Source organism: Capricornis sumatraensis, chromosome 10 (genome assembly GCF_032405125.1).
Source record: "Capricornis sumatraensis isolate serow.1 chromosome 10, serow.2, whole genome shotgun sequence".
NCBI classification, from domain to species: Eukaryota; Metazoa; Chordata; class Mammalia; order Artiodactyla; family Bovidae; genus Capricornis; species Capricornis sumatraensis.
The window spans coordinates 41004897-41029017 of record NC_091078.1 but is presented as its reverse complement, the minus strand read 5'-3'; the positions used below and the strand labels follow the sequence as shown (position 1 = coordinate 41029017).

Below are 24121 nucleotides of genomic sequence, written 5' to 3'. Positions count from 1 at the left end.
GTTCTTCAGGCACTCTGTCTATAAGACCTAATCCTTTGAATCTATTTGCCACTTCCACTGTATAATTGTAAGGGATTTGATTTAGGTCATACCTGAATGGCCTAGTGGTTTTCCCTACTTTCTCCAATTTAAGTCTGAATTTTGCAATATTCAAATGCTCAAATATTCAAATGATCATGATCTGAGCCACAGTCAGCACCAGGTCTTGTTTTTGCTGACTGTATAAAGCTTCTCCATCTTCGGCTGCAAAGAATATAATCAGTCTGATTTTGGTATTGACCGTCTGGTGATGTTCACATATAGAGTCATCTCTTGTGTTTCTAGAAAGGAGTGTTCGCTATGACCAGTTTCTTTTCTTGGCAAAACTCTGTTAGCCTTTGCCCAGTTTCATTTTGTACTCCAAGGTCAAATTTGCCTGTTACTCCAGGAAGCTCTTCCTACCTTTGCATTCCAGTCACCTCTGATGAAAAGGACATCTTTTTTTGATGTTAGTTCTGATGGAGGAGTCTGGTAGGCTGCAGTCCATGGGGTCGCTAAGAGTCGGACACAACTGAGCGACTTTACTTTCCCTTTTCCCTTTCATGCACTGGAGAAGGAAATGGCAACCCACTCCAGTGTTCTTGCCTGGAGAATCCCAGGGACGGGGGAGCCTGGTGGGCTGCCGTCTATGGGGTCGCACAGAGTTGGACACGACTGAAGCGACTTAGCAGCAGTAGCAGCAATTCTACGAGGTCTCTTAGGTCTTCATAGAGCTGTTCAACTTCACCATCTTCAGCAATAGTCGTTGGGTCATGTGTGTGTGTGGAGAAGGCGATGGCACCCCACTCCAGTACTCTTGCCTAGAAAATCCCATGGATGGAGGCGCCTGGTGGGCTGCAGTCCATAGGGTCGCTAAGAGTCAGACACGACTGAGTGACTTCACTTTCACTTTTCACTTTCATGCACTGGAGAAGGAAATGGCAACCCACTCCAGTGTTCTTGCCTGGAGAATCCCAGGGACGGGCGAGCCTGGTGGGCTGCCGTCTATGGGGTCACACAGAGTCAGACACGACTGAAGCGACTTGGCAGCAGCAGCAGCAGCATGTATGTGTGTGTGTGTGTGTGTGTGCACATGCATGTGCTCTAAGTCGCTTCAGTTCTATCCGACTCTTTGTGACCCCATGGACCCACCAGGCTCCCCTGTCCATGGGATTCTCCAGGCAAGAATATTAGCGTGCCCTGCCCTCCTCCAGGGGATCTTTCTGACCCAGGGATCAAACCCACATCTCTTATATCTTCTGCATTGGCAGGCAGGTTCTTTACCGCTAGCGCCCCCTGGGAATCCCAGTGGTTGGGACATAGACTTGGATTACTGTGATACTGAATGGTTTGCCTTGGAGGCAAACCGAGATCATTCTGTCATTTTTTAGATTGCACCCAAGTACAGCATTTCAGACTCTTTTGTTGAGTGTGAGGGCTACTCCATTTCTTCTAAGGAATTTTTGCCCACAGTAGGAGATATAACGGTCCTCTGAATTAAATTCTCCCATTCCAGTCCGTTTTAGTTCACTGATTCCTAAAATGTTGATGTTCACTCTTGCCATCTCCTGTTTGACCGCTTCCAATTTGCCTCAATTCAGGGACCTGACATTCCAGGTTCCTGTGCCATGCTGCTCTTTACAGCATCGGACTTTACTTTCACCACCAGATGCATCCACAACTGAGGGCTGTTTCCGCTTTGGCTCACCCTCTTCCTCCCTTCTGGAGCTTTTTCTCCGCTCTTCTCCAGTAGAATATTGAGCACCTACCAAGCTGGGGAGTTCAACTTTCACTGTCATATTTTTTTGCCTTTTCATACTGTTCATGGGGTTCTCAAGGCAAGAATGCAGAAGTGGTTTGCCATTCGGTCCTCCAGTGGACCACATTCTGTCAGACCCCTCCACCATGACCCGGCCATCTTCAGTGGCCCTACACGGCATGATTTATAGTCTTACTGAGTTAGGCAAAGCTGCAATCCACCCAGCACAGCCAAAAATAAATTAAAGAAAACAAAATAAAAAATTTTAATTATATAATTTCACACTGTACTGTGAACTAAATGTGTACATCACTCAAAATTCATATGTTGAAATCCTAACTATTATCAAATATATTTGGAAATATATATATATGTGGAAATATATTTCCAAATATATTTGGAAGAGGGGCATTTCGGAGGTAATTAGGTCATGAGGGTGGCTCCCTTGTGAATGGAATTAGTGCCTTTGTAAGAAGAGGTATGAGAGCTTGCTGTGCTCTCCCCTTCTCTATGTAAAGATCCAGTAAAGAAGGCAGGTCTGGCATCAAGGCGGGATATCTTCACCAGACATCAGATCTGCCAGTGCTTTGATCACTGACTTCTCAGCCTCTGGAACTGTGAGTGGTAAATTTAGTTGTTTAAACCACTCAGTCTATGACATTTTTTTATAGCAGACTTAACAGTCGAGGACACACTGTCAAGTGCTACAATGGAAATATTATTATTTTCCTCACTATCTAAATGAGGCCCAGATTTTGACTTGAAAAAATGGATGTGCTATTCAATTTTGGGATCAAATGTCTTCATGAGAGTCATTTTTTATTAAGGAAGATATATCATTCTTTTTTAAAATTTTTATCTTCTTATTTATTTATTGGGGCTTCCCAGGTGATGCTAGTAGTAAAGAATCCATCTGCCAGAGCAGGAGACACAGGTTCAACCCCTGGGTCAAGCAGACCCCTGGAGGAGGAAATGGCAACCCCCTCCGGTACTCTTCCTGAAAGAAATCCCACGGGGCGGCAAAGAGTCGGACATGGCTGAGCACCACTCAGTTTATCATTCTGGCCACACTGAGCCTTCAGTGCTAAGCACTGAGGTGAGTGGGAGCTACTCAGGCTTCTCACTGCGGTGGCTTTCCATGTTGCAGAGTACCAGCTCTAGGCAAGTGGGCTTCAGGAGTTGCGCTTGCTGGTTCAGTAGGTGCGGCACATGTGCTTTGTTGCCCTGAGGCATGTGGGATCTTCCTGTACCAGGGACTGATCCCCTGGCCCCTGCATTGGCAGGCAGATTCTTAACCATTGACCCACGAGGTAAGCACTATCATTTTTATTGTTGTTTGGTGGCTAAGTTGTGTCTGACTCTGGGATTCCATTCTTAACAATTATCAATAATATACAGACACTTTGAGAACCAATGAATTCTATCCTGAAATTATATAATAGAAAAAAACTGAGGATCAGAGAAGGAAGATTATTTTTCTATATATATATGGTACAGGACTCGGGACAGAAAGAGGACTTTTTATAGTGATGTTGATAACTATTAGTGATTATAGTTATGTACAGTAAGCTATTGGAACCACTGTGTAACACCAGCTCCTACGTAGCAGCTGAAGGATGCCAATCCCCACAGTGAGCAATGCCTTAGCAACAGCTGTACAAGGTTAAGCTGATTTAGATCATGGGATTGAGGGAATGGAAAGGGGCAGGTGGGAAAGGCACAGGTGGAAAATTCTGAATTCTGAGCTTCCTTCCCATGGAAAACAAAATCATGCTTAGTTTGAGTGACAGAGTTTTTGGAATTTAGTCCTGATCAGGCATATTTCCATTCCCCTTCAAGAGCTCCCAGTGCTCAGCCTGCCTCCCAAGCAGTTTACCTTGGTCTGAAAATGACAAAGCAGTGTGTCTTTCAGACATATGTACTGGTTGAGGATGGAGGGGGCCTGTTGGCAGGCAGGTCTGTTCACAGTAGAATCATAAAAGATTATTATTTCCGTTGCAGTCACCAGGTGGCTGAGATGGGCTGGGGTGAGTGATGATACTGCTAGCATCATAACAAATGCATCTTTGAATGATTCAATCACATAACCTACCTACACCTATACACCCCCACCCGAATCCCCTCACCCCACCCCACCCCACCCCACCCCACCCCACAGCAGTAGTAACACTATAGAAACTTTCTTGAAGGCTTATCAAAGCATTGCAGGCAAGATGCAGCACATGATGACTTTATTATAGAAGGGAGATTAAAACAGGGTGGTCATCGTGCCCCATCTGGGGATACTGTGCCTGGCTGAATCCTCCTTCTAAGCTCCCTGCTGCTGAGAATTCCGGTCAGGCCTTTTAACTCTGTGTTGTTCTGTGTACTCCACGCTGTGGGCCTGCTCTTCGACAAACTGGAAGCTGGCTGTTCAACAGTAGCCAAAGCTGAACTGAAGAGTCACAGAATTTTAGAGCAGGAAGTAAGATATGCAATCTGTATTTAGGACAACTTCGTTTACTTCTCACACAGAAGTATTATTGCCATTCTATGCAGGCTCAGAGACTAGGAAAGCATAAGTAGGCTGCTCAGGGTGGAAGCGACTGGTCAAGGAGCCGAGATTCCCACCTGGAATCCTCACTCGCAGAGTTCGGTCAGGAGAACGTCAGCACGCCTCTCCCTCGGGGGGTCTACCTGCGCCGCCCCCAACCCCTTACTCCAGGCATGGGTCTCCCCAAGGGTGGCGGCTTTCTCCCGCGGCCGCCCCGCCCCAGTGGGCGCGCTCCCCGCCTGGTGACTGGCAGACACCGAGGCTCCCCGCCCGGCGCTGCGGCTCCTCTCCTGCCTTTGTTTGGAGCGCGGGAGAACCAGAGAACAGGAGGAGGCGTGACTTCAATATTCTTGTCGTTTTTAAACAAACGATCTCCTAATTTGTGTCTGTTTCAGGCCAGCGTGAAGCGTCGGTAGGCAGAGCCGGCAGCGCCGCGAGCACTTGCTCCTGCCAGCCCCAGCCCCCGCGTTCCCTGGGGGCCTCCCCACCCATCCTTCCCGGTGGCGGAGAGACAACAGCTACGCAGACGAGCAGCCTGGCCGCGGGTGGGAGGCTCTCCTCGCTGCTGGCGAGGCACAGTGTGGAGATTTTTTCATTCATAAAACTAGCAGCCATGGTCGCAGCCTTCCCGCCTGCCCCTTGCCGCCCGCTCGGCGGCAGGGTAGGCCGGGGTCAAGGGAATGGGTTCCGAGGGCCAACGGGCATAGGTGGCTCGTCTTCGCGTTTCTCCAGGAAGTCCCATTTCATAAATCCCGTGCGGGGTCCTCTCTCTATTAGACGACTGACATCGATCGCGCAGGAGCCCTCTCGATTGAAGAGACAAGATGGCTTGTGGTTTGATCCATAAATAAAACCTCACCCTTTGACTCCAGGTTGTCCGACATCTTGCTGCTGCATTTTTTCGGTCTATCAGATTTAGGAAGCGACTGTCAACCGTCCTATCGCTGCATTTGTAAACAACTGGCTTTCTAGGACCCTGTTTTTACCCTTTTATGGTGGCGGGTGGGAGTAAGGGGGAATGGGCAGGGGAGATGATGGCAGGGACGGGACGGATCGTCGTACTAATTCAAGATGCAATTTCCATCCAAATAATAGATTGTTATTAACAATGATCCTCTCTGCGAACCCTTAAAATTGCCCCTTGCCTCCCCTAGCAGCAAGAGGCGAGCCCTCATTCGCCGAGCAGACTCCGCCTCCCTCCTCCTCCCCTCCTCCCCATCACTACTCCCGGCTCTGGAAATTACAACTCCTGGGCGCGCGGCGTCTGGAGAAGGCTGCGCGGGGAGGGAGACGAGAGGGGATTCCCGAGCCAGCCGGGCGCTCGCCCTCCGCCCGCTGGCTGCAGCGTCGCGCGGCCAAGGTCAGAGGCGCCGCGGGAAAAGAGGCTGCGAACCGAAGCGGAGGGTCAATCCTGCCCTCGGGGAGAGAGCCCCAGGGCGCGCTCGGCCCGCGGCAGCAGCGGCCGGAGAGGGAGGTGAGAGAAGGTCTCCTGGCCGGCACGGCCGCCGGAGGTAGTCGCTGGCACGGAGACACGGCAGGTGGCGGCCCCTGGGTCCGTGCGAGAGAAGCTCGAGCTGCACCTTCGGTTCCCGGGCGCTGTCCGTCGCCTCGTGGTGCTGAACCCAGACCCAAGGCCAAGCGGCCTACTCGCCCTCCTTTTCAAAGATCGCCCGGACTAGGGGCGGGGCGAGGGCAAAGGGGGCCCCTGGACACCTGCCCACTGGAATCTGGAACCGAAGGGCTGAAACGGGAGAGCTAGCGATCCGCAACCCAGCAGCCAGTCCTGATGTGGAGAGGAGACGCCCGCTGCTGCCGGCGGCGGCGCTAGTGCTGATTCATCACCTAAAGCATCTCGCAGGCCACCTCGGGGGCAGCCGACCGGCCCCGGACTCTGGCCGCAGGTTGAAGCCTCTGGTGCAGGAGCCTCGCGGGCAAGAGGTGAGGACCTTCTTTTACCTCTTCCCCCTCACCTAATCATCTATGGGCGGTGGCCCCAGGACAGAGAGAGGGGCGTGCCCGCGGGTTGCAAAGTAGTCATGCCCGTGTGATGCTCCCTCCTCCCATCTCACTGGTGCTAACCTCACTTATTCTCCTCTGCCCGTCTGCGGAGCTTGGGCCATTCCACCTTCCACCCTGAGCAGTTCTCCGCCGGCTCAGCGATGGAGGAGGAGCTGAAGTGCCCAGTGTGCGGCTCCCTGTTTCGGGAGCCCATCATCTTGCCATGTTCCCACAATGTCTGCCTGCCTTGTGCTCGTACCATCGCGATGCAGACCCCGGACGGTGAGCAACACCTGCCCCCGCCGCTTCTGCACTCTCGGGGCTCAGCGCTGTCCTCAGGCGGCGCCGCCGCGACCCCTCTAGACCAGGAGGCGGCGGCTGGCCCGGCTTGCAGCGGCGCGGGCGGAAGCGCAGCTGGCGGCCTGGGCGGCGGTGCGGGAGGCGGCAGCGACCACGCGGACAAGCTGAGCTTGTACAGTGAGACAGACAGCGGTTATGGCTCTTACACCCCGAGCCTCAAGTCCCCAAACGGGGTTCGAGTGCTGCCCATGGTGCCCGCGCCTCCCGGCTCCTCCGCCGCTGCTGCCCGGGGCGCCGCCTGCTCCTCGCTGTCCTCGTCCTCAAGCTCCATCACGTGCCCGCTGTGCCACCGCAGCGCTTCCCTGGACCACCGCGGCCTACGCGGCTTCCAGCGCAACCGACTGCTTGAGGCCATCGTGCAGCGGTATCAGCAGGGCCGCGGGGCGGCGCCGGGGTCGTCCGCAGCGGCTGCGGTGGCCATCTGCCAGTTGTGCGACCGCACCCCGCCGGAGCCGGCCGCTACGCTCTGCGAGCAGTGTGACGTGCTCTACTGCGCTGCCTGCCAGCTCAAGTGCCATCCGTCCCGGGGACCCTTCGCTAAGCATCGCCTGGTGCAGCCGCCGCCGCCGCCCGCGCCATCCGAGGTCGCCTCCGGGTCCCCGGGCACTGTCCAGGGCGCCCCCAGCGGAAGCGGCGGCTGCAAGAGCCCGGGAGCCACCAGGGCCGGAGCGGCGGGGGGCAACACCGCCCGCAAGTACCCTACGTGCCCCGAACACGAAATGGAGAACTACAGCATGTACTGCTTAAGCTGCCGAGCCCCGGTGTGCTATCTGTGCCTGGAGGAAGGCCGGCACGGCAAGCACGAGGTGAAGCCGCTGGGGGCCATGTGGAAACAGCACAAGGTGAGCGCCCGCTGGGCGGGGCACGCGGACACGGGTGCAAAGAAAAGGGTGTCCCCTCCCGTTGGTGCTGGAAATGGGAAGGGAATGGAAAGATGACATACTAGGTCCCCTCCCCCTTGAGGCTGTTTTGATTCTACCCAAAAGTCATCCAGCATGCAGAAGCAGGTCGCAGGACTCTTTCACTCCCAAAGCTGACTAGTAAGTTACCTTGATGACCCCTTTGGATTTATGGCACCTGGATTTATAGAGAAACTTTCTCTTACTGGGACTCTGGGTGATGGAAGTGTGGCAGGGTTGCAGAGTAAGCTCTTAGGAAGACAGTAAGCCACACTCATCTTCAGGCTGCTTTAAGCCATCTTCCCAGGGACTTGGCTGGGAATGCCACCTCCCTAGTGGGAAGGAACAGCCTCTAATAGGCAACTCGCATACACTTGTGGCTGCCAATGTATCTTCATATCTGACACAGAAGGAGAAAAGCCTTCAAAATCAGGTGAGCCCCTTGATCAGACCCCAAGGCATGAGTGAGGTCAGTTTTTCTAACAAACATTCCTTAATTTCCTAATCCAAGTTCAGGCTGAGCAACTGGACTCACTGCTAAGGTCAGTAATCCAGGTTCCTTGTTCAAAGAGTCCAACGGCAAGTTTGTATGTTTATCATTCAATGTCCTCTTTCCAGTAAACTCTTGCCCCACAGAGAAGCAGGAGGTCTCCAAAGACCCCAACAAGAAGTATGTATTCTGATTGAGGAGGAAAGACACAGGAAAATAAGGCAACTTGTAGCCTGCCAGACTCCTCCATGGAATTCTCCAGACAAGAATACTGGAGTGGGTAGACTTTGCCTTCTCCAGGGGATCTTCACAAGCCAGGGATAAAACCTGGATCTCCTGCATTGCAAGCAGATTCTTTATCATGTGAGACACCAGGGAAGGCAATAATAATAATAATAATAAATTATCTCTTCATATCATCCAACTGGAAATGGACAAAAAGGAGAGCACAGTGGGGAGAGAAGAAGGGGCCAACCATTTATACTATAGATTTATTACATACAGCTGCTATACAATTTCTGCTACAGTGTGTCAGTTATTTCTGTAACTCAGCATTTTCAGACAAAAAAAAATGAAGAACACTTCAGAAATCCACCCTGGAGAGAGAAATCTGCATTATAGGCCAGAAAAGAGAAATCTGGAGTCAAATCTCTAATTCTAGAGCAGGGATTCTCGTTTGGGAACAATTTCACTCTCCTTATAGGGCATTGCCAATGTCTGGAGACAGTTTTGGTTGTCACACTTAGGAAGTTGCCCCTGACATCTGGGTTAGAGGCCAAGAAGCTGTGAAATAGGCTACAGTGCACAGACAACCTCCATCAAAACAATAATACATAAAAATATCAATACTGTCTGTGGACTTAAAAATATTCACAACCTAAAAGTTGAAAGTTTTGTTTTATTTAGTGGAAATTTTTAGAACTTCATGCCCGGGAGGCAGCAGCTCAAGAAATCTTGAGAGAACTGCTCCAAAGAGGTGACAGGAGGAACCAGGTTATACAGAAATTTTGCAAATAAGGGCAAGTCTGAACATCAAAAGATTATCATTAATTAAAGAAAAGCAGATAACTCAAGCTGAGGAATTTAGGGCTTTTCTGTATATGGGAAGATGCAAGGGTCTGGGCTCACTGAAATCATTCCTTTGATATGCACCTCAGCTATTGGGGGCCAACAATATCCTGTGTTTTCTTCACATCCTTAGTTTCCTCAGGGCTCACCATAGGGAGTGGCTGCAGTGATGGCTACTAGATGGCTGGTATTCTTTCCTTCCTGAGTTCCCTCGGAGTTCACCAGCTCACCATCCATGGTGGCTGCAGTTGCTGGTGACCGTGACATCTTTGTGTGTTGAAATATTCTATTTCTCATGTCTCTGAGAGAAACCATGTTGTAAGTTGCACAGACCTAGAACCAACTCTCAGGGTTTGTAATTCACTTGCTATAAACATTTAGGCACAATTTTAAGCCCACTGAATAATGTCTAACTCAGATAGTTGTTGTTAGGGTAAGTATAACACTGTATATTTACCCTCTAGCACAGTACCTGACTCACAGTAACCAATACATATTTATTATTATTATTATTATTATTATTATTGCCTTCCCTGGTGTCTCACATGGTACAGGATCTGCTTGCAATGCAGGAGATCCAGCTTTGATCCCTGGCTTGTGAAGATCCCCTGGAGAGGGCAAAGTCTACCCACTCCAGTATTCTTGTCTGGAGAATTCCATGGAGGAGTCTGGCAGGCTACAATCCATGGGGTCGCAAAGAGTCAGACACGGCTGGGTGAATTATAGTCTTAATCCTTAAAAGCACTAAACTTGCAGAAAGCTATAAGGCAACAGCAAAGAGCTCTTATTTGACCGCAGTGATTTGGCAATCTGGAGAAAACAGGAACTGGCAGCATGGTGAGCCCTAAAATAGCTTTGAGCGAAATGAGAATGTCCGCTCCAGTGAGCTGTCGTTCATATGACATTTTGTTGCATATCACTTCATGATAATTGTAGCTGCCTTGTTTATTTTATCTTTCAAGTGAAGAGACATTATTTTACAGACAAAGAAATCTTCTGCAAAGAGGTTGTGATTGATTATCAAGACAAGATTCCCATTCAGATTTACAAACTGGTATAATTTTCACAGCTTAGCTAGCTAGAACTAATTTCAGACGTTGCCACCTAAATGTTTAGGCTTAGTGTAGAGTGGAAACTAAAATGAGTTGAGGTGAATCTGCAATTTTAAAAGACTAAGTCTCTTACCTGGAAAAGTGAGTTGGATAATGAGCAATGGTTTCAATAACCAAGATCATGCGGGGAAAACACTGGTCATCTTGATTTGGTGTCAACAGCAGTTTTACAACATTTTTATCTGAGGAAATATGAAAAGAATACATAATATTTGCTCAATAGAGTGGGACAGTTATCTGAGGAAAACACAGCTATGCAGAATCTAAGTGTCTCAATTTAATATCACGTCTTCAGGGAACTAAGACATACTCCTAAGTAAAGAAGGCATTCTATGAGATACTTTTGTGAAAACTTCTTTTCAAGAATGAGAGGAAGTTCTGCTATTCTCTTTCACCAGGTGCTGTTTTTCTACAGAACGGGAAATCATTAAGTGCTCCTTATCATCTCAAGTAGGGGTTGAAAATCTAAAGAAAAGATAACAAAGACAGCCCTGATGGAAAGTTTGATCTTGATTTGTGAGCAGGCATCTAGACCACCATTTTGAGCTGTGAAGGTGGCTACTTTTGTTTGTTTGTTTTTAAGATTATTTTTTTATATGGAGCATTTTAAAAGTCATTATTTGTTATGATATTGCTTCTGTTTTATGTTTTGGTTTTTTGGCCCCGAGGCCTGTGGGATCCCTAACCAGGGATAGAACCCCATGCTCTGGAAGGCAAAGTCTTAACCACTGGACTGCCAGGAAAGTCCCTAGAGCACCCCCACTGTGGCTGTTTGAGTTCTTTAGTAAAACTTATTAAAGTCTCTGGATTTTGTTGTTACCATCATTACTGTCATAGTCTGAAAATCCCAGGAGCCATGACAATCTTGGTGCACTACCAGAACTAGAATCAGGGCAGAAATATTTCTCTAATATCCCTATGACTGCAGAAGCCTTAAGCAAAGCTTTAATTCCTCCCCAGTGCGACTAGAGCTTGCCATCTAATTAGTGATTCTTAGGCAAAGAGACGTGTAAGTGACACTGAAATCTATTTTGAAACAAGGTTGATTATCACCTCTCAAAAACAGTGTAAACACTTCAGGTCTTGGCCAAACACATTTTTAAATGATTCTCCTGGAAGAGGTTTAATCATTTCAAAGAATTTGATGTGAAGAAGCAATGCAGTGCAAAAGATAAGACAAAGAAGGGAGGCTTTCCATGAGAGCTTCTGTCTTTTTGCTATTGGGTGGAATTCTAATTTTCCTGAAACTAGTAGGAGAGGGTCCCTGTGGGATGGACCTCTTCCTAGTGTGTCATGTCACAGAATGTCAGCAACCACTGTAATTCCTGCTGAGTGCAGGACTCTGAATTAAAATGGTTAGAAGTTGATTCTTGAACTGAGGTAGGGACTGCTGGATAAGCCCTTCTTCAGAAGTCTTTTGAGAACCATGAACAATAGAAGAGAATCAAAACAAAATCTCATTGTACCCCAGGAATACAGTTCCCAATGAATCAGCATTTCACAAGAGCAAAGGAGACAGTAAGGTCTAAAAATCACAGGAAAGACAGGACTTCAGGTTACTGCCATGTCCCAAGGATCTTCTCAGCAGCCTGGTCCTACCTTATTTTTATAGAAGAGATAAAGAATGGGATTAAACTTTAAAGTCTCAGAGGAAAGACTTTCTCCATTAAAAGATAACACATAAATGACAAAAGCAGAACATGTAATCATAATTGTATATGGTCATAAATATATTTATTAGAATATTTGTGGTATATTATAACTCAGGGAATAAATGCTCTTTGTTAGCATTAGAATTACAGGTGTAGAGATGTAGAAATTAAATATCATCCCCAAATTTCAATTTGCCGAGAAAAACGAATTCTAACATTTTGGAGTTTTTTCCTTCTAGAATTCTATTATATATTTATTTTATAATTGTCTTTTTTTTTCTTTAACAATACAATATGAATATCTTTCTTGTCAATTAATGTACATCATTTTGGATGGCTGCATGTTATTCCATTGTAAGGATTTATCCACATCCTAATGCTGGACTTTATTATCTAGATGTTTTCAGTCTTTTGCTCATAGGAACATTTTTCAAGTTAAATCTATGCCTATATCCTTAATAATCACCTTAAGTTAAATTTCTAAATATGGAGCTGCTATATCAAAGGAGATCTGGCTTTCAGACATCTGATTAATGTTGCCAAATTGCTTTCCATAAAGTTCATACCTATCTTTTCTCCCAATAGCAAAAGTATATTAAAAAATTTTAATTCATGTTGACAAGGACCATGGAGGAAAACAAATAGATGGATTGTCTTGTTTCTAGTAACCATTGTTTGCTATTTTCATTACATTATTATTAGAACTATTTTTAAAGAGGATCACAGTATCTAGATTTTTATAACTACCTGCCTGTGATCTGTCTATGCTCAAAAACTGGTTTAATATGTATAACTATTGCTTAAATACGTGTGTGTGTGCTAAGTCACTTCAGTAGTGTCCAACTCTTTGTAACCCTATGGACCATAGCCCACCAGGCTCCTCTGTCCATGGAGTTTTCCAGGCAAGAACACTGGAGTGGATTGCCATGCCCTCCTCCAGGGGATCTTCCCAACCAAGGAATCAAACCCGAGCATCTTAGGTCTCCTGCATCAGCAGGCGGGTTCTTTACCAGTAGCACCACCTATCCCCTCTTGAATTAAGGCCCATGAAAAGACCAATGCTTCAGGGCCCGTCTAAGGCATTTTTGAGTGGGATTGAAAGGGGGGGAAGAGATTTAGGTAAAGAGAAGTGTTTGGCAAATATCTGGGAGGTCTGAACTTTCCAGATTTCTGGCTAATTACTGCAAGCTGAGAGTTACTTAACAGAAATCTCTCAGAGCTGTCAGAGCATGTAGCATGGAAATATACACAATCTGAGTGGAAACGTGGATTGTTTGAAATGTTGACTCTTTAACCAACTCTGGAGCTCTGAGAAATGAGTTGCATAGGCTGGCTTCTGTTCCATCAGTCCCAGACTGGCTAAGAACCAGTGGCAAAACTGCTTAGATGCCTGGGAACAAGAGCTGACTCTGATAAGCAGAGGCTGCATTGTCTTCTGAAACCACCCTCTGTGTTAATATCACCACTGTCTTTAAAGCCACCAGGGCTGTAGCCTGCCTCATGCCTGGATTTAATTCCAGGCAGGTCAGTAATTCAGGAACAACGATTAGAAAGAACTCCTGTGTTACAAGCTTTGAAGTACCTTCTTTCCTCATCATTCCATACATCTGAAAAACAAAAAGTGTGTTTGAGAGAAAGCAAGAATCCAGAAACTCGAATTGCTTTCTCTTCTCTTTGAAGACTGTTTATGGAGGATAGGGGTTCAGGAGAATTGAGAAGGACCTTAGAGACTGTGAAAGGAAAACCCCAGATTACTACAGAAGAATGTGTTTCCTAGTATGGTCCTGGTGGTCACTCCATGGCTAAGGTGTTCTATTTTTAGCCTGCAGTGGGATGTCCTGTATCTGGGTCTACATTGGTGGAGATGGGACCTTGCTTGTAGATGCCAGCAAGATAGATTGTTTTAAAAAGGAGAGATCTCCTAATCTCTGAGATGGATTAGAGGGGCTGACATGCTGGCATTCCACCTGTTTCTGTAAATAAAGTTTTCCTGGGACACAGCCATCCTCATTTGCTTACACTCTGCCCATGGCTTCTTTGGGCGATGGTTGTTTTTGGTAGAGTTGGGTACCTGTGACCAGACATCTATAGCCTGCAAAACCAAAAAATATTCACTGTCTGGCTCTTTATCGGGGAAAAGTGCCAACTTCTAGACTAGGATCTCGTGACTCAAAGAGTGGTCTGCAGCACAGCAGCGGCACTGGGAGCTCTTTGGAAATGTGGAATCTTGAGACCCGCCACAGCCACTGACTCATGATTTGAATTCAGCAACATCCCTAGTTGATCCAGACAGATGTTAAAGTTTGAGAAGCCCTGATGGGAATACTTGGGGGATCAAGGGCACTGGGCCCAACACTCTGTGCATGTCATCTGAGAAGCAGTGTGAAGGGGACTCTAGTGGGGCTGAGAGGTTTGAACCAGAGTCTTAATTACCCTGGGAATCTTCAAGCTCACCAGATTCTGGGTGCTAGGAGGGAGGCAGTGTGGTGCTCAAAAAACCCCTGACCCAGAGAGAGGCAGGAAGCTCTGAGGAGCAGTGGTGCTGTCTGAGCCCTCCTGGGCCAGAGCATAGGTATCTTGTGAGAAGGGAACTTCAGACAGATGCTCTTCACTGCTTCCCCGGTCTGAACAGAAACATGTTCACTGATGTTTGTGTATCTGGGTTTCCTTTGGGTGTGTGTATTAGTCCTTCTATAAAGAAGCAGAGGGTGCTTTATCCACTCTTTGGGCAGTTTCGAAGGGCCTGCCCAGAGAATAAGGGAGGTTGGAACTCTCGGAACCATGAAACCCAAAGGAGCAGGAGAAAATCCAGGCAGATATTGTGGGGCTCTCATGAATCCACACCTCCCTGCTTAGAATTTCCATTTTCTAGGGTAGGCTGTTTCCTAGCAGAAATTATAACTCCAGCCTCCTCCTTTGCAGAAGAGGAATAGTGAGGTTGAGGGGATTGTCACAGTTGCACAGCAATTTGTGAAATGATTCTGTAAAACGATGATCAAGTTTCCTCCTTTGTACCTTTCAACTGACTACAAAAATGTAACAGAATACTCTGTGTATCTGAACAAAAACAGGTGGCATCCGGCATCCCCTAAAGAGTCATTAGGAATGGGAAAAATAAAGGGTTGACGGACACCTAGTCTAGAAAGTGGAGCAGCACCTGGGGCACAACCCCTCCCTCGTTTGACTGCGATGGGCCACAGAAAAGGGGGATGAAAGGGTACAAGGAGACAGTGCATCCTCTTTAGAACAAATAGGATAAAAGAATTCGAGTGCTGGGAGAAATCGAGAAGATCAAATAGCTCTGTCTCCTTATTTCTCATGTGGCTACGGAAGGAAGAAGTGGTTTGCAGGAAAGAGAGAATAGGGAAGGATCCACAAGAGACAGGAACCGGTGAGGTGGTGGAGTCTAAATGCCAGCTGTAAGAGACTGGAATCTGGACCCCTCCAGCACTCATCCAGCAGGAGAATCTGGGCCTTGGTCACATGGCATCTGAAAAACCTGTCCAGACAGTGCATCGTTTTAAAAAATAGGTCAAGGTTGTGTTAGGAAATTAGGCAAATTTTGTACTTGTCCAGTCTCCAAATTCTTCCTTATAATTTGTATCTATATATTCTGGGTGATACCTATAAAACCAGAAAACCAATAAAATATGAATAATCAGAAATGACAGTCCTCTTTGAAGAAGAGAATTGTGGCTAACATCACTCCATAAATCATGTGTTATCAAATGTCTGGCTACCTCTTAGCCGAGCTGTGTACCCACATGACCAAAATTCATCTCTAGCACTCACTGAGGATAACTTAAATGTTGACGACACCTCTTGACCTGTAATTCCTTCCTCTGAACCTCAGCCACTAATGCGTATTTATTCTTCAAATGACCTAATTGCTTATTTCAATCAACGCTGAAATCTTCAGTGCCAGTATCATGCCAGGGACCATTGTAAGCACCAAGGCCATGGAAGGGCAGGTTCTTCCCTCCCAAGAGCAGAGATCTTTCCCTAGAGAGAGAAAATCAACATGTGCATAAACAAGTAAATACATTGGGGAAAAAAAAAAAAAAAGAGTAGAAATACAATTCCAGAGGTGGGGGGAAAAAAACAAGTAAATACATTGGATAATTTCTGATAATAATAAGTACCACAATGGAAGCAAAAAATGTGATAAAAAGCAGTTAGGCAGACTTGTTCATGGGGAAAGCTGGAAAAAGCAAGGTTTGAAGGTTGGCTGAGAAGTAACCAGCCCAGCACAGTTCTGAAGACAGCTCACTTCACAAGGAGAGCAAGACCCAAGAACCTTTAGGGTACATGAAAAAAGTGGATAAGCGGCAGGAGCAGATACAGACGGGATCCAGAGGGTGCAGGGAACACATGCAATTTCATGTTAAATGCAAAGGGAGATGACTGGGGGACTTTATGCTGAGGAGTGATGTGGGTGTTTTTTAATATTTGTTTTACTGCGGTTGGAAAATGGGTGGTAGGGGATAAGAGTAGAGGAAGGAGACCACTGAGAGGCAATGGGAGTCACTTGGACTATAAATATGGACTTGGACTAGGCCGAAGGCAGCAGAGATGGGAAGTTGTTTTCTGTTGCCGTTTGTAGTTGACACTCATTGCTGTGCATGGGCCATCCCTCGCTGTGGCGAGTGGGGGTTACTCGCTAGTTGTGGCGCGCAGGCTTCTCACTGTGGTGGCCTCTCTTGTTGCGGAGCACAAGCTCTAGGAGCACGGGCTAGGCACATGGGCTTCAGCAGTCACGGTGCAGTGGGCTTAGCAGTTGTGGGGCATGGCCTTAGTTGCCCCACAGCATGCGGAATCTTCCCTGAGCAGGGATCGAACCCATGTCCCCTGCATTGGCAGGTGGACTCTTAACCACTGGGCCACGAGGAAAGTCCAAAAATGGAGAGAAGTTTATGCATTCATATGCTGCTTAGCTCATTGGAAAAGACCCTGTTGCTGGGAAAGATGAAGGCAGGAAGAGAAGGGGATGACAGAGGATGAGATGGTTGGATGGCATCGTCGATTCAATGAACATGAGATGGTGAAGGACAGGGAAGCCTGAAGTGCTGCAGTCCATGGGGTTGCAAAGAGTCAGACGCGACTGAGCGACTGAACTGAATGCTGCTTAGCGTTCTCTGAGCTTCTTTGATTCATGGTTTGATGTCTTACTATTTTGGGGAAATTCTCATCTGGTATCTTCAGACGATTCTTTTGCTCTGCTCTCCGTCTCTCTCTTTTACTGCCGGTGTTCCAGTTACATGTATGTTACACTGTTTGATATTGTTCCACAGTTCTTGAACGCTCTGTTCTTTTCCCTTTAATCATTCTTTTTGTCTCTGTGTTACAGTTTCATTAGTTTCTATTGATCTCTCTTCAAGTTCACTGATTCTCTCCTAGGCTGTGTCAAGTCAACAAATTAGTCCCTTTTTATCTTTTCTCTTTTCTCTGCATCTTCTCAGTTGTCCTGCCTTTCCCCAGCAGCAGGAAGCCTTGAATGGTCTGGACCCATGGCTGTCTCCTGCTCTTCTCCAGGAAGATTGGTATTTTCCTTTTCCCTGTCTCCAGCCCTGTGGGGTCTTCACTTTGCTTGGGGTGGTAGGGGAAAGGGACAGGTTTTGCTGTTTGTCCCCAGTGGCTTAAGGGTTTTATTTGGAGGGAGATAAGGGTCCTGGTAGGGCTTTGTATTTTCCTGTGGTGACTGTCACATCTCTCCTTCAAGCCAGCTCTGAGGCAGATGTCTCCCTTTTAAAACATAATAGATCCTTTAGACTATGCAAATAGTCAGATTTCACTTTTCTCTTTGCTTGCCAAAATGCTTAAAGCCAAATATTTGGTGTGTACACAATGGATACAATTTGGTGTGAAATTTATGTTATAAATTTTGAACCTCATTTCCAGCTCCATTTGCTGCATCCTTCGTTTATCTTTAAGTAATGCAATCTTGAATTCTATAAACCCTTGAAAACTGTCTTAAATCCCCTTTGAACTAAATAGATGAATGAATAATCTAGCAAGTGTCTTGCTTGAATAAAGCAAAAAAGAAAAGGAAACTTCTGGAAAATCTTGTTAAGAAAGTCCTCTACTTTTGAACAGAGCCTAGTCACTGTTACACAAGCAAAATACTGTTTGAAAATGTTCAGAACAAGAAATAGGGACCCTCCTACTCAGTGAGATGCATGACTGCTTCATTCTCCCTTTCAGTCCCTTACAATAAAGAATCTCCAGAATGACTATGCCTGGTCTTGACTGCAGGATCATTTGTCCTGTTTTACAACTTTCCTGTGAATATCACCACATATCTCAGCTTGTTTGGAGGGTGTGATTATCACCTCTCAAAGTGGCTTCCTGTACAAGTATTGCAGTTTATTCCTGATGAATATTTGTCTTCCACATAGCTCAGCAGGGTTCCACTTCTGTAGCTTGTTTGGAGGGGAAGATGCTCAGAGGGGAAGTCAGGGCCCATTAGGGCCAGAAGACCTCACTGAGGGGCTGTCAGGAACCATGAGAGATTTGAGAGTTTAGCCTGTGTACAAGCTTACACATGCATTTGCCACAGTTCATGGATGTGGACAGGAGACGTGAAACTCCTGGGTGAGAACTAAGACAGTTTATTACTCACAGCAGTAGCAACAGTCATAGTATCAGCACGTCTGTGCCGTTTCCGTGAGCCCAGTTCCCCCAAGATGTGAAGATAGCCAGATGGCATCAGCACACACAGTCAATTGCCTTACAGAAGAGAAACATGAGCTTAGGGAAGCTGAATCTTCGGTAAAAGGCGTTAACTAAGCACAGGCCTCTTTGCTCCAGAGGGAGACAGTAAGTCCAGTTTCCGAGGTGGTTGTCTATGCAAGCATCCTTAGAAGGACCGCCCAGGACAAAGAGCAATCAGTGCCTCACTGACAACACTCGGAGAGACACAAGAGAGCAAAATTACCTTCCAACAGGAAGATTAAATCAAAATTCAGGTAGTTCCTCAAGTGATTTCTGCTTGTGTGCATTGTGGGTAACTTCTCCAAGCTCCTCTGGTTCTCAGAACTTCTTGTTTCACTTGGGGTACGCAGACTTCAAGGTTTTTCTGGGTGCTGTGATAGTGATGGTGGTGGCGATGGTCGCGGAATGTCTGTGGTGCGGTCCACAGGACGTATGAGTACAGTTAGGATGACTCATTCCTGGGCGCATTTGTGTCTCCTCCAGCGTGGGAAGGACAAACATCATCTCATGGCTTCGTATTATGCAACTGAAACATTCCATTGGCTAGGCATTCACTGGGCACCTACATAACCCACAGGCTGTGCTGAGGGTTGTGTATACATTTGAAACAGGCTACAGGGAGCTCACAGTCAACCAGAGGCGAGGATAATTTTACTCCCCTGTAATATTTGTACAACCGATATTCAAAAGTGGAATAACAGCCATATTTGTCAAGTGAATAAACTGATGAGAGAAGAGGGAGGGGGAAGGCAGTTAATTTTGCCTGGAGATTGGGAAGGGGAAGGGTAGCAAGTGGGAGATTGAAGAGGAAATGGCGTTTGAGCTGCAGTCATGAGTGATGAGTAGTTTTTTCAGCAGGGAAAGAAAACATGAAAGTGTTAGTCGTGTCCGATTCTCTGCATCCCCATGAACTGTAGCCCTCCAGGCTCCTCAGTCCCTGGAATTCTCCAGGCAAGAATACTGGAGTGGGTCGCCATGCCCTCCTCCAGGGGATGTTCCCTACCCAGGAATCGAAAGGAGAGACTTAAATATACAACATTGTGTGAGGTGTTAACAAAGATATTGAAAGTCAAGTTTCTACTTTCAAACACCAGGGATGAACACATATTCACACACGAGGGGCACTGAGAACAATGACACTGCTTCTGATAAAAGTGAGGGAACTTAAATTACCCACACAGCATCTGAGACTCAGAAAACATTCTGGATCTTGAGACAGTGGTGAGAGAATGATGGGATAAATGGATTCCAGAAGCGGCATTTTAGGGGACAGCTACTTTGGGAGCCTAAGAAAGATTAGCTGTTGGCTTCATTTAAATTTCAGTGAAGAATAGAGATAGCCTGGCTATCACCCTTTTGAAGGTTCTTGTAAATTTTCATTATTTTCCCCGGATTGTTATATTTATCCAGTTTGCTAGTAAAACTTGGCAGCAAAAGCCTTTTGAACATCTCAATTAGCTTTACTAAGTTAAGAGGAGAGAGGGGGCAAAAAAAGAAGTGAGGAAACTATGAGAGAAAAGACTTGCAGGAGCAAGGCGGCAGTGAAAGGAACATGGGAAAAGGCTGATAAAGAGTCGATTTTGCACTGGCCATTAGTTTTAGTTTTTTAGATGGACAGAAGGGCCCGTCTCTCCACTTGTGCACGAGAAATAGAGAACAGCACCAGAGCTCAGATGCGTCATTGTGTTCAGTCACTCAGTCATGTCAGACTCTGCGACCCCGTGGACCGTGGCCCACCAGGCTCCTCTGCCCATGGGATTCTCCAGGCAAGAGTACGGGAGCAGGTTTCCGTTTCCTACTACAGGGGATCTTCCCAACCCAGGGATCAAACCCGAGTTTCTTGTGTCTCCTGCATTGGCAGGCGGGTTCTTTACCACTAGTGCCACCTGGGAAGCCCAGAGTGCAGATAACTGGCACTGAACCCTAAGTGTAAAAGGGTGCAGAGCAGAGTGGGATCAACAGCAGATGGCAGGGTAGGCTGCATGGAAAGGATTGGAGCTGAGTTGGGTTTCAAAGTGTTGGGAGGATTTGGAGAGCTCAAAGGAAGGAGGTATCCAAATGAAAAGAAAGTGCTCTCTCTTTTTTAAAAAATAATTTGACCGTAGATAGTGAAAGTTTCTCAGTCCTGTCCAACTCTTTGTGACCCTATGGACTATAGCCAGCCAGGCTTCTTTGTCCATGGGATTTTCCAGGCAAAAATACTGGAGTGGGTTGCCATTCCCTGCTCCAGGGGATCTTCCTGACTCAGGGGTCAAACCTGGGTCTCCCACTTGTAGGCAGAAGCCCAGCCATGAATAGAAAACTCTAAGATAAGTCCTCATCAGACATGATTGTCCCCAAAACCATTCTGTTATGGTTGCCAGTGTCTGCGGCTGGCCTGATTCCAATAAAGAGGTAGTTTGGGTCATAGGTGATTAAAAAAAAAAATCACCTGGCTTTGCCCTGCGAATGGCCTTTGTACAAAGACAAAGTCAGAATTCTGGCCCAGGGGTCTGTGCACCCATATCCTGTCCCAGGCTGATATGGAACACAATCTCTTTGGTCTCTGGCCTTTCTTAGGCAAGCACAGTCTTGCTGTGCCGTGGTCTACTTTTCTACCAACTGGGTTATCTCAGAGTCTCCACGACACTCATTTTCATGTGCTAAACAGCTTTAAATGTAAAATCCCACCTCACTGGACTTTCCTTATTTACACCTGTCAGTGCTATTTTGTGGGTGACAGAGACTTACCAGTTCTCTTTATTTAATCAACTTTGTACATCACATGCATGGGCTTCCCAGGTGGTAAAGATTCCACCCACGGTGCAGGAGACGCAGAAGACGCGGGTTTGATTGCTGGGTCAGGAAGATCCTCTGGAGAAGGAAATGACAACACACTCCAGAATTCCAAGGACAGCGGAGCCCAGCGGGCTACAGTCCGTGGGGTCACAAAGAGTTGGAAACAACTTAGTGACTCAGTTCAGTTCAGTGGCTCAGTCGTGTCCAACTCTTTTGACCCCATGGACTGCAGCACGCCAGGCCTCCCTGTCCATCACCAACTCCTGGAGTTTACTCAAACTCATGTCCATTGAGTCAGTGATACCATCCAACCATCTCATCCTCTGTCATCCCCTTCTCCTCCTGCCCTCAGTCTTTCCCAGCATCAGGGTCTTTTCAAATGAGTCAGTTCTTTGCATCAAGTGGCCAAGGTATTGGAGTTTCAGCTTCAGCATCAGTCCTTCCAATGAATATTCAGAACTGATTTCCTTTAGGAAATTTCCTGGTTGGATTTCCTTGCAGTCCAGGGGACTCTCAAGAGTCTTCTCCAACACCACAGTTCAAAAGCATCAATTCTTTGGCGCTCAGCTTTCTTTATAATGCAACTCTCACATCCATACATGACTACTGGAAAAACCACAGCCTTGACTAAATGGACCTTTGTTGGCAAAGTAATGTCTCTGCTTTAAACAACAACAATACATCACACGCATAAACAATGCTGTACTGGGGACATCTTGGCAGCAAGGGCTGTGTCTTGCTCCTTTTGTACCCCCAGTACCCAGAAGAGAAGTTGGCACCCAGGAGGCCAGAGAAACATCTATTCAATATGTGAATGGTGACTCAACACCAAAATGTGTTCTAATATCAGCACAGTAAATGACTGTTTCAGTGGGGTCCCTTTTAGCTTCATGGTGGCTCCTGGAACAGTGTGACTCATGCAGGAGGGGCAGTCTAGGGAACGGCGTGGAAATGAGGGCAGGAAGAAGTATGCGCTTTTCTTGGCCCCTGACGGAGACAGCCATTTGCATTCGTTAGCATGGCACACCCCTCCCCCATTATATTCGCTAGTGGTTTTGGAGACTATCCATTGATCTCGTGGGATGACAGAAGCTAGCTAGAAATGTGGTTGAGGCTTTTCCCAGATGTTAGCTCTTAGATCTTGTCCAGAGAACAGATTGAGTCTGTTTACTAGACTGTCATTCCTGAACTCTTTAGTGCTCCGGAACTAGCAGAAACAGAATAAATAAAGTTCGTTGTGTTTTTTAATATATTTTTTTCTTCTTAAAATTGTGTTTATTTACTTATTTTTGGCTGCACTGGGTCTTCACTGCTGCACGTGGGTTTTCTCTAGTTGCAGCGAGTGGGGACAGTCTCTGGTTGCAGTGTGAGTACTTCCCATTGCAGAGGCTTTTCTTGTTGTGGAGCATGGGCTCTGGAGCACGAGGGCTTCAGTAGCTGCAGCTCACAGGCTCTAGAGCTCAGGCTTAGTAGTTGTAGCCGCAGGCTTATTTGCCCCAAAGCATGTGGTTTCTTCCCAGACCAGGGATCGGACACAAGTCCCCTGCATTGGCAGGCAGATTCTTAATCTCTAGACCACCAGGGAAGCCCTGAAGTTTTGTTTTAGAGATAACTATCCTAAAACTCTACCACTTTTCAGGGAATGAGACCATGCATTTTAAGCAGTGCACACCTCACAGAAAGTGCTAGGAAAAGAAGAGCCAGTGTCACGATCATGATCGTGATCATTGTGAGTGTCAGGGCCAAACACAGTGGGAAAGAAGGGGGAACTGTTACAGGGCCCGAGATCTTGCAGGAGGCCTGAGAAACAGCCATCACCCTAATGACACAGTTGTCTCCTTGGTGGGGCCTTTTCACCGCACGACATGAATAAGTGCTAGAGCGATGATCTATCCTAGTACTACCTAGACCAACCTTCTGGCCCTCACTGACTGGTATAATGGGAAGGGTTTGGGTCGAAATCAAAAGCTCTGGGTTCAGTTTAGAGCTGTGTCTCGGGATAAGTCTCTTAATGCCTCTCAGCTTCAGTTTTCACACTTGAAAGGTGTGAGGATGAAGTGAGATGAAGTGAAGAAAGGTACCAATGGTAACTGCAGGGCACTCAGTCCACTGTAGCCCCTGCTCCTTTCCTGAAGTGCAAGCAACTTGGCCGTGTCCCCTCTTCTCTAAAGGACTTAAAGCCCATGTTCTGGTCTAGAGAAAGAACATGTGTAGTACGATTCCATTCAGGGATTATAGGGGTTTCCCTGGTGACTCAGACAGTAAAGAATCCACCTGCAGTGCAGGAGACCCAAGTTTGATCCCTGGGTCAGGAAGATCCCCTGCAGAAGGGAATGGCAACTCACTCCAGTATTCTTGCCTGGAGAACCCCATGGACAGAGGAGCCTGGTGAGCTACAATCCATGAAGCTGCAAAGAATCAGACACAGCTGAGTGATTAACACTTTCACTTTCATTGAATATATATGAAAAAACATTTTTTAGATCCCCTGGAGGAAGAAATGGCAGCCCACTCCAGTATTCTTTCCTGGAGGATCCCACTGACAGAGGAGCCTGGCGGGCTACCAATAGTCCATAGGGTTGCAAAAGATCAGACATGACTGAAGCTACTGAGCACGCGTGTTAGAATAGGGGAAAGTATACTAGTTTGCTACGGCTACCATAACACATTATCACAAACCGGGTGGCTTAACACAACCAAAATTTCTTGTCTCACAGCTCAGAAGGCTGGAAGTCAGAGATCA

The 24121-nt window shown here is 46.9% G+C and overlaps 1 protein-coding gene across 3 annotated transcripts in view; it reads left to right on the top strand.

Annotated features, from left to right (window-relative positions):
- The first annotated feature begins 6469 nt into the window (after window positions 1-6469).
- The window catches only part of TRIM67 (tripartite motif containing 67), a 55446-nt gene continuing 37794 nt past the window's right edge, over window positions 6470-24121 (top strand). For 2 of the 3 annotated variants that reach the window (XM_068981795.1, XM_068981794.1), the window contains exon 1: window positions 6470-7510. In XM_068981795.1, coding sequence (XP_068837896.1) covers window positions 6470-7510 — 1041 coding nt within the window. The remainder of the gene's footprint in view (window positions 7511-24121) is intronic. The other variant, XM_068981796.1, reaches the window with a different exon arrangement.